The 13,801-nt window shown below is 50.3% G+C and overlaps 1 protein-coding gene across 2 annotated transcripts in view; it reads left to right on the plus strand.

Annotated features, from left to right (window-relative positions):
* MAN1B1 (mannosidase alpha class 1B member 1) overlaps positions 1 to 13,801 on the plus strand; it is a 32,512-nt gene that overhangs the window by 15,262 nt on the left and 3,449 nt on the right. For both annotated transcript variants that reach the window (XM_038767991.1, XM_038767992.1), the window contains exons 7-12: positions 2,971 to 3,119; positions 4,163 to 4,351; positions 5,811 to 6,001; positions 7,568 to 7,688; positions 8,830 to 9,027; positions 9,124 to 9,255. In XM_038767991.1, coding sequence (XP_038623919.1) covers positions 2,971 to 3,119; positions 4,163 to 4,351; positions 5,811 to 6,001; positions 7,568 to 7,688; positions 8,830 to 9,027; positions 9,124 to 9,255 — 980 coding nt within the window. The remainder of the gene's footprint in view (positions 1 to 2,970; positions 3,120 to 4,162; positions 4,352 to 5,810; positions 6,002 to 7,567; positions 7,689 to 8,829; positions 9,028 to 9,123; positions 9,256 to 13,801) is intronic.

A 13,801-nucleotide genomic window follows, 5' to 3' on the forward strand; every position in this document is an offset into this window, starting at 1 on the left:
AGAGACGGTCCCTACCCAACAACGAGCTCACGGTCTAGCGGGGGAGACAGACATTAATACCAATAGATAAAACAACAAATTACAGATATATACAGATAGATACATATGTGCTGTGGGGAGTCATTCATTCAATCGTATCTATTGAGCATCTACTGTGTGTGGAGCACTGTACTAAGCGCTTGGGAAGTACAAGTTGGAAACATATAGAGACGGTCCCTACCCAACAAGAGGTCACGGTGTAGAGGGGGAGACAGACATTAATACAAATAGATAAAACAACAAATTACAGATAAATACAGATAGATACATATGTGCTATGGGGAGTCATTCATTCAATCGTATTTATTGAGCGCTTACTGTGTGCGGAGCACTGTACTAAGCACTTGGGAAGTACATGTTGGAAACATATAGAGACGGTCCCTACCCAACAACGAGCTCATGGTCTAGAGGGGGAGGCAGACATTAATACAAATAGATAAAACAATAAATTACAGATATATACAGATAAATACATATGTGCAGAGGGGAGTCATTCATTCAGTTGTATTTATTGAGCGCTTACTGTGTGCACAGCACTGTACTAAGCGCTTGGGAAGTACAATTTGGCAACGTATAGAGACGGTCATTCATTCAGTTGTATTTATTGAGCACTTACTGTGTGCACAGCACTGTACTAAGTGCTTGGGAAGTACGATTTGGCAACGTATGGAGGCGGTCATTCATTCAATCATATTTATTGAGCGCCTGCTGTGGGCAGAGTACTGTACTAAGCGCTTGGGAAGTACAGTTTGGCAACGTATAGAGACGGTCATTCATTCATTCAATCGTATTAAGCGCTTACTGTATGCAGGGCACTGTGCTAAGTGCTTGGGAAGTACAAGCTTGCAGCATATAGAGACGGTCCCTACCCAACAGCGGGCTCACAGTCTAGAAGATGGGAGGGAGGCTGAATAGAGCAGGCCCACGCTCTATCCACTAGATTACTCGCACTGAGCGCTTACTGTGTGCAAAGCACTATGCAAAGTGTTTGGGAGCGTACGATATCACTGAGTTGGTAAACATGAGGTCTCTGCCCATGGGTTTTTAGACTGTTTTTTAGACTGTGAGCCCACTGTTGGGTAGGGACCGTCTCTATATGTTGCCAATTTGTACTTCCCAAGCACTTAGTACAGTGCTCTGCACATAGTAAGCGCTCAATAAATACGATTGATGATGATGATGGGTTTCCATTCTAGAGGGCAAGACTGTAAGGTTCAAAGCTCAATCGTGGATCTCCTATTCTCCATCTAACCCTCAGTCCCTTGGGAAGTTCATCCACTCTTTTACCATAGGCGCTTAGTACAGTACCACCTGCACACAGAAAGACAAGCCGTGTGATCTAGCGGAGAGAGCCCGGGCTTGGGAGACAGAGGACGTGGGTTCTTATTCCGGCTCTGCCGTTCGTCCGTGCTGTGTGATGTCGGGCAGATGCAGTCCCTGCCCAACAAAAGGCTCACAGTCTAGAAGGGGGGAGACAGATCAATCAATCAGTCGTATTTATTGAGCGCTTACTGTGTGCAGAGCGCTGTAGTAAGCGCTTGGGAAGTACAAGCTGGCAACATATAGAGACGGTCCCTACCCAACAGCAGGCTTCTTCTCCCCATCCGCGATGACTGGGCCGTTTAAAAAGCAGGGGACGGAGACGATGCCTTTTTCCGTTTCCTTATTGCAGTGGGAGACACCGATAAGCAGCGTGGCTCAGTGGAAAGAGCCCGGGCTTTGGAGTCAGAGGTCATGGGTTCGAATCTCGGCTCCGCCACATGTCTACTGTGTGGCCTTGGGCCAGTCACTTCTCTGAGCCTCAGTTACCACATCTGTAAAATGGGGATTAAGACTATGAGCCCCACGTGGGACAACCTGATCACTTTGTATCCCCCCCAGCGCTTAGAACAGTGCTTTGCACATAGTAAGCGCTTAACAAATGCCAACATTATTGTTATTATTATTAACCTCTATTCTCTCTTTTCGGAGTCTGGATATCGGATGAGGAGCTGTACAAATCTAAACAGGAAGTGAAGAGGAAAGCAGAAAGCTCGTTCTAACGGCCCACTCAATTAGGCAATCCTAACTGACCTGTTTTAATTCCCATTTCACCCTCTCAAAGGTTTCTCTGAAGTCGATCTCCTCATTCTCCATTTTTTTATAAGTGGCGTTAAGCACTTACTATGTGCCAGGCACTGTATTAATCAATCGTATTTATTGAGCGCTTACTGTGTGCAGGGAACTGTACTAAGCGCTTGGGAAGTACAAGTTGGCAACATATAGAGACAGTCCCTGCCCAACAGTGGGCTCACAGTCTAAAAGGGGGAGACAGAGAACAAAACCAAACTTACTAACAAAATAAAATAAATAGAATAGATATGTACAAGTAAAATAAATAAATAAATAGAGTAATAAATATGTACAAACGTATACACATATTAACAGGTGCTGTGGGGAAGGGAGGTATTAAGCGCTGGGGTCGATCCAAGCTAATCCATTCATTCATTCAGTCGTATTAATTGAGCGCTTACCACGTGCAGAGCACTGTACTAAGCGCTTGGGAGGGGACATTAGTCCAATAAACAGACGCGTTCGCGGCCCACAGCGAGCTTACGGTCCAGAGGGCTGGACACAGCCCTCGTCCCACTTGGAGCTCACGGTCTTAATCCCCATTTTGCAGACGAGGCCCAGAGAGGTGAAGCGACACAGTGGACGAGCCGGGATTAGAACCCAGGTCCTTTGACCCCCAGGCCTGGGCTCTCCAGTAGGCACGTCTGTCAACCCAGCCTAAAGAGTCTGTGCAGATAGTCCCTTAGTACAGTGCTCTGCACACAGTAAGCGCTCAGTAAATACGATTGATGATGATAGTCTCAATAATAGTAATAATGTTGGTATTATCAACAAGCCCCTCTGTCTTTTTGTGTGTGTGTGTCTGTGTTTGTGACGTAGAGTTTGAAGAAGCCAGGAAGTGGGTGGCCACGGAATTGGTTTTTGAGAAGAACGTGGACGTGAATCTTTTCGAGAGCACCATCCGCATCCTCGGTGGGCTGCTCAGTACCTACCACTTATCCGGAGACGGCCTCTTCCTGGAAAAAGCGGTGAGTCCTCCGGAGTTGCTGATTTGAGCCTTTTTTTAGGGGGTCTCAACCTGATCGCCTTATATCTCCCCCCCCACAGTGCTTAGAACAGTGCTTGGCACATAGTAAGTGCTTAGCAAATGCCATTATTATTATGGCATTTTGTAATTGCGGTATTTGATAATAGTAATAATAATGATGGCATTTGTTAGGCGCTTACTATGTGCCAAGCACCGTTCTAAGCGCTGTGGGCGGGGGGATGCAGGGTCATCAGGTTGCCCCACGTGGGACTCACAGTCTTCATCCCCATTTTGCAGATGAGGGAACTGAGGCTCAGAGAAGTGAAGTGGCTTGCCCAAGGTCACGCAGCACACATGTAGCAGAGCCGGGATTAGAACCCACCACCTCTGACTGCCAAGCACGGGTTCTTTCCAGTGAACCACACCACTTCTCTATAGTAATGCTGATATTTGTTCTAGACCGTGAGCCCACTGTTGGGTAGGGACCGTCTCTAGATGTTGCCAACTTGGACTTCCCAAGCGCTTAGTACAGTGCTCTGCACACAGTCAGCGCTCAATAAATGCGATTGAATGAATGTTAAGCGCTTACTATGTGCCAAGCACTGGGGTAGATACAAGATAATCAGCTTGTCCCACATGGGACTTATAGTCATCATCCCCATTTTACCGATGAGGTGACCGAGGCACAGAGAAGTTAAGTGATCTGCCCACGGTCACACAGCAGACAAGCGGCAGAGCCGGGATTAGAACCCACGACCTCTGACTCCCAAGCGTGGGCTCTTTCCACTAAGCCACACCGCTTACCACACGCCGGGCACTGTACTAAGCGCTGGAGTGAATCCGAGCAAACGGGATTGGGCACAGTCCCTGTCCCACTTGGGGCTCACAGTCTCAATCCCCATTTGACGGGCGAGGGAACCGAGGCCCAGAGAAGTGAAGTGACTCGCCCGGGGTCACCCAGCAGGCAAGCGGCGGAGCCGGGATTAGAACCCAGGTCCTTCCCACTGAGCCGCGCCGCCTCTCACCTCCGGATACCTTTCTCAGAAAGATATCGGAAACCGCCTGATGCCGGCCTTCAACACCCCGTCCAAGATCCCGTTCTCGGACGTGAACATCGGGCGGGGCACGGCCCACCCGCCCCGCTGGACGGCGGACAGCACCGTGGCCGAGGTGACCAGCATCCAGCTGGAATTCCGGGAGCTCTCCCGCCTCACCGGCGACGACAGATTTCAGGTCCGGGGGGGGCCCCCCGGCGCCGTCCGAATCCCGGCCCCGGCCATCGCACTTCGTAAAAATCGGGGTGGTCGCGAAGGTTGGAGTGGGTGGAAGCCAGTCCAACCTGTGGGGCTCACGATCCCCATTTTCCGGATGAGGTGGCTGAGGCGGGGCGAGGTAAAAATGCCTTTCCCGCGGTCACCCGGACGACGTGTTTGGTTTTGTCATCATCATCAATCGTATTTATTGAGCGCTTACTATGTGCAGAGCACTGTACTAAGCGCTTGGGAAGTACAAATTGGTCGGCCGTCTCCCCCTTCTAGACTTAGAGCCCGTTGTTGGGGAGGGACCATCCCTCGATGTGGCCGACAAGCCGGGACGGTGCTTGACCCCTAGTAAGCACCGCACAAAGTTGTTGTCACGATTACTCGCCAATCAACGGTATTTATCCTAAAAACAATAATTGTAGTATTTGTTAATCCTGCGCTGTGTTGTCAGGAAACAAAAGTAGGGCATTGACCACTGCAGAAAATAAGGTAATAATAATAATGGTATTTGTTAAGTGCTATTTCTGGTAATAATAATAATAATGGCATTTGTTAAGCGCTTACTATGTGAGAAGCGCTAGCACTGTCCTAAGCGCTGTGAGCCCACTGTTGGGTAGGGATCGTCTCTATATGTTGCCAACTTGGACTTCCCAAGCGCTTAGTCCAGTGCTCTGCACACAGTAAGCGCTCAATAAATACGATTGAATCAATCAATCAATCAATCGTATTTATTGAGCGCTTACTGTGTGCAGAGCTACTAAGCGCTTGGGAAGTCCAAGTTGGCAACAGAGACAGCCCCTACCCAACAGTGGGCTTACAGTCTAGAAGGGGGAGACAGAGAACAAAACCAAACATATTAACCAAATAAAATAAATAGAATAGATATGTACAAGTAAAATAAATAATAGAGTAATAAATATGTACAAACATGTATACATGCACATATATATATATAGATATATATATACATTCATTGAATGAATGAATGAATGTGCCAGGCACTATACTAAGCTGTGTTCCCAAGTGCTTAGTCCAGTGCTCTGCACACAGTAAGCGCTCGATAAATACAATTGAATGAGTGGCAGAGCCAGAATTAGAACCCAGCTCCTGACTCCCAAGCCGAGGCTCTCTGCCCCCCGCACCACGCCGAATCCCCGTCGACCAAACGAGGAAACGGAGGCCCAGAGAAGTGAAGCCACTTCCCCGGAACAACCCCGCGGGAAGGAGGTCAGTCAGAAACCAGGCCCACTGGCTCCCGAATCTCCAGGCCCTTTCCGCTTCCAACGATCCCGCGCCGGAGGATTCCAGTCAGACGCAGGGGGGAAAGCGAGGCCGGGATCCCAGCCCGAGCCGGGGCCCGCCTCACCCCGGCGCCCCTTTCATCCCCTTCCCTCCTTTTTCCTCCCCCCGCCGTCCGTGGCCGGCTCCAGAAAGCGGTGAACGATGTGATGAGGCACGTCCGTGCCCTGTCGGGGAAGAAGGACGGGCTGGTGCCCATGTTTATCAACACCAACAGCGGCCTGTTCACCCACCTCGCCGTCTACACCCTGGGCGCCCGGGCGGACAGCTATTACGAGTATCTGCTGAAACAGTGGATCCAGGGCGGCAAGAGAGAAAATGAGTAAGGGCCCGCGGACGGGTCGTTGATGATAATAATAATAGCAATAACAACTGGGGGGGGTGCTAAGCGCTTACTATGTGTCGGGCACTGTAGTAAGCCCTGGGGTAGGTCCAGGCAAATCAGGTTGGAATCGGTCCCGATCCCACGTGGAACTCAAAAGCCCGATCCCCGTTTTCCAGGTGAGGAAACGGAGGCCTGAAGCATAATAATGATTATAATTGTGGTAATAATAATAATGCCAAGCACTGTTCTAAGCGCTGGGGAGGTTACAAAGTGTTCAGGCTGTCCCAAAGGGGGGCTCACAGTCTTCATCCCCATTTTACAGATGAGGTAACTGAGGCACGGGGAAGTGAAGTGACTTGCCCAAAGTCACCCAGCTGACAGTTGGCGGAGCTGGGATTTGAACCCATGACCTCTGACTCCAAAGCCCGGGCTCTTTTTAATAATGGCATTTGTTAAGCGCTTACTATGTGCAAAGCACTGTTCTAAGCTTTGCGGGGGGGGGGGGCATACAAGGCGATCAGGTTGTCCCACGTGGGGCTCACAGTCATCACCCCCATTTTACAGACGAGGTAACTGAGGCCCAGAGAAGTTAAGTGACTCGCCCAAGGCCACACAGCAGACACGTGGTGGAGCCGGGATTCGAACCCATGACCTCTGACTCCAAAGCCCGGGCTCTTTCCACTGAGCCACGCTGCTTCTCTTTCCACCGAGCCACGCTGTTAAGCACTTACTGGGTGCCAAGCAATGTAGTAAGCGCTGGAGTAGGTGGAAGCAAAGTGGGTTAAATACCATCCCTGTCTCACCTGGGGCTCACAGTCTTAATCCCCGTTTTACAGATGAGGTAACCGAGGCACAGAGAAGTCAAGTGACTTGCCCAAGGTCACCCAGCAGACATCATCAATCGTATTTATTGAGCGCTTGCTGTGTGCAGAGCACTGTACTAAGCGCTTAAGACGTGGCGGAGCCGGGATTAGAACCCATGACCTTCTGAGTCCCAGGCCTGGGCCCTGCCCACTACGCCATGATGTCGGAAAACAAAAGTAGGGCATTGACCACTGCACAAAATGAGATAATAATAATAATAGTATCTGTTAAGTGCTATGTGCCAGGCACTGTACTAAGCGCTGGGGTGGAAACAAGCAAATCAGGTTGGACACAGTCCCCGTCCCACATGGGGCTCACCGTCTTAATCCCCATTTCACGGATAAGGTAACTTGAGGCCCGGAGAAGTGAAGTGACTTGCCCAGGGTCACACGGCAGACAAGTGGCGGAGCCGGGAGTAGAACCCAGGTTCTTATGATTCCCTGGCCTTTATTCTGTCACAATCCCGCCCTGATCCTCCCCGCCGCGGGACTCGAAATCAGTCGATCGGTGGTATTTATTGAGCGCTTACTGTGTGCAGAGCGCCGGACTGAAACCCCCGGGAGAGTCCAGTCCGGCGCGTTCCCTGCCCACAGTGAAGCTCACCCACCCACAGCGTGTGAAAAGGTGTTGTCGGCTGGAATACATGGACGCGCTGAAAGAGCTTGTGACTCAATCTTGGAAAACGACTCCAATTCGCAGGTTGCGGGAAGACTACGTCCAGGCCATAGAGGGAGTCAAAAGGCACCTGCTCCGCAAGTCGGAACCCAGCAAACTGACGTTCGTCGGAGAGCTGGCTCACGGCCATTTCAGCGCCAAGATGGTGAGCGGGTCTGCCGTGCCCCGAAGGGCCCCCGAGCCCCTGGCCCGGCCCGGCCCTTTGGCTTTTCCACCGTGGAATTGGGCGACCGGTGGTGGTTCTCGGTTTCAGGGAGCAGTAATAGGAATTGGTCGATCAGTGGGTATTTACTGAGCGTTTATGGTGTACAGAGCACTAGACTAAGCGCTTGGGAGAGTCCTATATTACAGAGGTGGTGGACACTTTCTCTAAATAATAATTATAGTATTTGTTAAGCACTTACCCTTCCCTTCCTAGCCCTCTTCTTCCCTTCCTTTCCGTCTTTTCCCTTCCTTTCCCTTCCCTTTCTTTCCCTTCTCCTTTTTCCCTCCCTTCTCCCTTCCCTTCCCTTTTCCTTTTTCCCTCCCTTCTCCCTTCCCTTCCCTTTTCCCTTCCTTTCCCCTTCCCTTCCCTCTTTTCCCTTTTCCCTTCCTTTCCCTTTCCTTCCCCTCCCTTTCCTTTTTCCCTCCCTTCTCCCTTCCCTTCCCTTTTCCCTTCCTTTCCCCTTCCCTCTTTTCCCTTTTCCCTTCCTTTCCCTTTCCTTCCCCTCCCTTTCCTTTTTCCCTCCCTTCTCCCTTCCCTTCTCCCTTCCTTTCTCCTTCCCTCTTTTCCCTTTCCCCTTCCTTTCCCTTTCCTTCCCCTCCCTTTCCTTTTTCCCTCCCTTCTCCCTTCCCTTCCCTTTTCCCTTCCTTTGCCTTTTTCCCTTCCCTTTTCTCTTCCCTTCTTTTTCCTCTCTCCTCTCCTCTTGTATCTTGTACCTTGCATCTACCCCAGCGCTTGGCACGTAGTAAGCGCTTAACAAATGCCATCACTACCGTGATTTTTATAAATAAATTGCAGATATAGACTGCAATTGACTTATAGCTTTTAGACTGTGAGCCCACCGTTGGGTAGGGACTGTCTCTATATGTTGCCAATTTGTACTTCCCAAGGGCTTCGTCCAGCGCTCTGCACACAGTAAGCGCTCAATAAATACGATTGATGATGATGATCTAGAGCTACGGCTCCCGGGCCGAGTAGGAGGGGGAACCGGTAACGACCTCGTGGGCTGCCGGCGGGATTGAGAGTGGCTCCGTGGCGGCACCGGAAGGGCCCCCGGCGAAGGGAGCGGGTGTCTTCCCGTCAGGATCACCTGGTGTGCTTCCTGCCGGGGACCCTGGCCCTGGGCGCCCACCACGGGCTGGCCGCCGACCACATGGACCTGGCCAAGGCCCTGATGGAGACCTGCTACCAGATGTACCGCCAAGTGGAGACCGGCCTGAGCCCGGAGATCGTGCACTTCAACACCCACCCCCAGAACGGCCACAGGGACGTGGAGGTCAAGGTGAGGGCCGGGGGACTCTGGGATTCGGGCGCGGGGCTGCCCGGCCGCCCGGCCGGCCTCGGCCCCCCGAGACACCGGCCCCGCTCGCCTCCGCAGCCCGCCGACAGGCACAACCTGCTGCGGCCCGAGACGGTGGAGAGCCTCTTCTATCTGTACCGCCTCACCGGGGACAAGAAGTACCAGGACTGGGGCTGGGAGATCCTGCGCAGCTTCAACAAGTACACCAGGGTAAGAGCGGGCCGGGCCGGGGGGGCGTCGCAGGGGCGCGGAGAGAGGGGAGCCGGGCCGTCTCCACAGCCGGACACGGAGCGGCCAGCGATAATCAATCAGTCAATCGTATTTATTGAGCGCTTACTGTGTGCTAGAGCACTGTACTAAGCGCTTGGGACATACAAGTTGGCAACATATATCCCGGGCTCCATTTCGGAAAGCGGCGGTGTCGGCCCCGGAGCTCGCCTCGGCTCCCACCGCCTGGCCTGACGGAACCAACGCGGGCCTGGGAATCAGAGGACCTGGGTCCCAACCCCCGCTCAGCCCCCCCTTTTTTTTGTTAATAATAATAATGATGGTATTTATTAAGCGCTTACTATGGGCAAAGCACTGTTCTAAGCACTGGGGAGCTTGCAAGGTGATCAGGTTGTCCCACGGGGGGCTCACAGTTTTAATCCTCATTTTCCAGATGTGGGAACTGAGGCACAGAGAATTAAGCTCTTAGTACAGTGCTCTGCACACAGTAAGCGCTCAATAAATACGATTGATTGATTGATTGATTGCCCACAGTCACACAGCTGATTAAGTGGCGGAGCTGGGATTTGAACCCATGACCTCTGACTCCAAAGCCCATGCCCTTTCCACTGAGCCACGCTACTTAAGCACTTCCTATGTGCAGGGCACTGTACTAAGCACCGGGATAGATATATCCCAGACTGAGCCCCCTCCTTCCTCTACCCCCCTCCCCATCCCTCCCGCCTTACCTTCTTCCCCTCCCCACAGCACCTAGATATATGTATGGATGTTTGTACATATTTATTACTCTATTTATTTTACTTGTACATAGCTATTCTATTTATTTTATTTTGTTAATCTGTTTTGTTTTGTTGCCTTTCTCCCCCTTCTAGACTGTGAGCCCGCCGTTGGGTAGAGACTGTCTCTCTATGTTGCCAACTTGGACTTCCCAAGCGCTTAGTACAGTGCTCTGCACACAGTGAGCACTCAATAAATACGATTGAATGAATGAGTATATGCTAACCGGGTTGGACTCAGTCTCGTGAGGCTCCCGGTCTTAATCCCCATTTGACAGATGGGGTCACTGAGGCACGGGGGAAGCGAAACGGCTTGCCCAGGGTCGCCCAGCAGACGAGGGGCTGCAGCGTGACCTTGGGCAAGTCACTTTACTGGGTGACCTAAACCAGCACTAACAAATACTACAATCGACATTATTATTCTTGTGGATAAGAAGTCTTTTCCTATATGACCGTGATCTATCTGTTTCTCCCACACCCATTGGAGAGAGCATTCCGCTCCCAAAGAGCAGATATTCTCCGGATCTCAGCGGTCATTTCCGGAGCATTTCACCCGTGCCTGTCAGGGAGGAGGTCTTCTTTCAGGCCACTGAGCCCCTTCCCGTCTCCAAAAAATTCGCACAGAGGCGGGCCGCCCGCGATTATTATTTTTGTAAGGGTATTTCTGAAGCGCTTACTGTGTGCGCCAGGAACTCTACTTGGCGCTGAGGTAGAATCAGGATAATCAGGCTGGATTAAATCCATGACCCACGTGGGGCTCACAGTCTTCATCCCCATTCTCCAGATGAGGGATCCGAGGCCCAGAGAAGTGAAGCGACTCGCCCAGGGTCACACAGCAGCCAAGTGGCGGAGCCGGGATTAGAATCCAGGTTTTCTGACTCAGGCCCGGGCTCTGTCACCCCCCTCAGAAACCACGCTTCCACGGCACTTCTGTGTCTACTTTTCATTCATTTTTCATTCAGTCGTATTTATTGAGCGCTTACTGTGTGCAGAGCGCTGTACTAAGCGCTTGGGAAGTCCAAGTCGGCAACATCTAGAGACGGTCCCTACCCAACAGTGGGCTCACAGTCGAGAAGGGGGAGATGGAGAACAACATATTTGCACACAGTAAGCGCTCAATAAATGCGATTGATTCCTCTCCGCCTCGTCCCCCTCTCCATCCCCCCATCTTACCTCCTTCCCTTCCCCACAGCACCTGTATATATGTATATATGTTTGTACGTATTTATTACTCTATTTATCTTACTTGTGCCTATCTGTTCTATTTATTTTATTTTGTTAGTATGTTTGGTTTTGTTCTCTGTCTCCCCCTTTTAGACTGTGAGCCCACTGTTGGGTAGGGACTGTCTCTAGATGTTGCCAACTTGTACTTCCCAAGCGCTTAGTACAGTGCTCTGCACACAGTAAGCACTCAATAAATACGATTGATTGATTCCTCTCCCCCTCGTCCCCCTTTCCATCCCCCCATCTTACCTCCTTCCCTTCCCCCACAGCACCTGTATATATGTATATATGTTTGTACATATTTATTACTCTATTTCTTTATTTATCTTGTACATATCTATTCTATTTATTTTATTTTGTTAGTATGTTTTGTCTTGTTGTCTGTCTCCCCCTTTTAGACTGTGAGCCCGCTGTTGGGTAGGGACTGTCTCTATATGTTACCGACTTATACTTCCCAAGCGCTTAGTACAGTGCTCTGCACACAGTAAGCGCTCAATAAATACGATTGATTGATTGATTGATATTAACAAAATAAAATAAGTAGAATAAATATGTACAAGTAAAATAAATAAATCGAGTAATAAATATATACTTTTATGCCCTCTGCTCTCCCGCCCCCCACACTGGTAATTGATTGTAGTATCTGTCTCCCTGGGTGGATAGAAAGCTCCCTGAAGGTAGGAGTCATCTCCACTAGCTCCCCAACTGCCCAGCTCAGCCGTCTGCAGAGAGTAAGTGCTCAGTAATTGATTATTTACTCATAATTAGTGGATTGGAATGGGTTGGCTTAATAATAATAACAATAATGATGGTAGTTGTTAAGCGCTTACTATGTGCCAAGCACTGTTCTATGCGCTGGGTAATCAGGGTGTCCCACGTGGGGCTCACAGTGTCAATCCCCATTTTCCAGAAGAGGGAACTGGGGCCCAGAGAAATGAAGTGGCTCACCCAAGGTCACACAGCAGACAAGTGGATGCGGCGGGATTAGAACCCACGACCTCTGATCCCCAAGCCCGGGCTCTTCCCACTGAGCCACGCTGCTTCTCAAGCCGATAGTAATAATAATGATGATGACATTTATTAAGCGCTTACTATGTGCAAAGCATCATCATCATCATCATCAATCGTATTTATTGAGCGCTTACTATGTGCAGAGCACTGTACTAAGCGCTTGGGAAGTACAAATTGGCAACATAAGTACAAATTGGCAACATGTGCCAAGCACTGTTCTAAGCGCTGGGGAGGTTACAAGGTGATCAGGTTGTCCCACGGGGGGCTCACAGTCTTAATCCCCATTTTACAGATGAGGTAACCGAGGCCCAGAGTAGTTAAGTGACTTGCCCAAAGTCACACAGCTGACAAGTGGCAGAGCTGGGATTTGAACCCATGACCTCTGACTCCAAAGCCCGGGCTCATTTTCCCAGATGAGGGAACTGAGGCACAGAGAAGTAAAGTGACTTGCCCAAAGTCACCCAGCTGACAAGTGGCGGAGCTCGGATTTGAACCCATGACCTCTGACTCCAAAGCTAGTACATAGTAAGCGCTTAATAAATACCATTAAAAATTTTGGGGTCGGGGGGGGATGAAGGGGTGGGGGCAAAACCCTGCCCTAAGAGCTGGAATGGATAGATCACAGCCCTGGGAGTCAGAAGGTCCTGGGTTCTAATCCTGGCTCCGCCACATGTCTGCTGCCTGACCTTGGGCAAGTCACTTCACTTCTCTGGGCTCAGTTACTTCATCTGTAAAACGGGGATTGAGTGTGAGCCCCACGTGGGACAGGGACTGTGTCCAACCTGATTAACTTGTACCCACCCCAGTGCTTGGCACATAGTAAGCGCTTAACTAGTACTATAATTATTATTATTATCCAGATATGGAATTGAGTCATACAAAATGGTTTAGAGATTAAGCGTGGCTTAGTGGAAAGAGCCCGGGCTTGGGAATCCGAAGTTGTGGGTTCTAATTCCGGCTCTGCCACTTATCAGCCGGGTGGCTTTGGGCAAGTCACTTGACTTCTCTGGGCCTCAGTTACCTCATCGGTAAAATGGGGATGAAGACTGAACCCCACATGGGACAACCTGCTTACCTTGTATCTCCCCCAGCGCTTAGAACAGTGCTTGGCACCTAGTAAGCGCTTTACAAATACCATCGTAATTATTCTTCTTCCTTGGCATATTTCCGGGGCTGCTGGCCTGGGCATCCCCCAGGAGGGAGCATTTGGGAAAGAGGGCCCTGTTGGTGGTGAGCTTTGCCCATTGTTGGGTAGGGACTGTCTCTATATGTTGCCAACTTGTACTTCCCAAGCGCTTAGTACAGTGCTCTGCACACAGTAAGCGCTCAATAAATACGATTGAATGAATGAATATATATCTAGAACTAGTTCACCTAGTTCATTCCTACTGGCAGACAATGGGCATCAAAAAGAGCACAACAGAATTAGCCTAATCTTCTCGATTAAAATGCCTTTATTAGTAGTAGTACTATTAATAATCGGTATTATTTGGGGGCCGGGCCCTGATGCTCCCAAG

The sequence above is a fragment of the Tachyglossus aculeatus genome, chromosome 27 (assembly GCF_015852505.1).
Source record: "Tachyglossus aculeatus isolate mTacAcu1 chromosome 27, mTacAcu1.pri, whole genome shotgun sequence".
NCBI classification, from domain to species: Eukaryota; Metazoa; Chordata; class Mammalia; order Monotremata; family Tachyglossidae; genus Tachyglossus; species Tachyglossus aculeatus.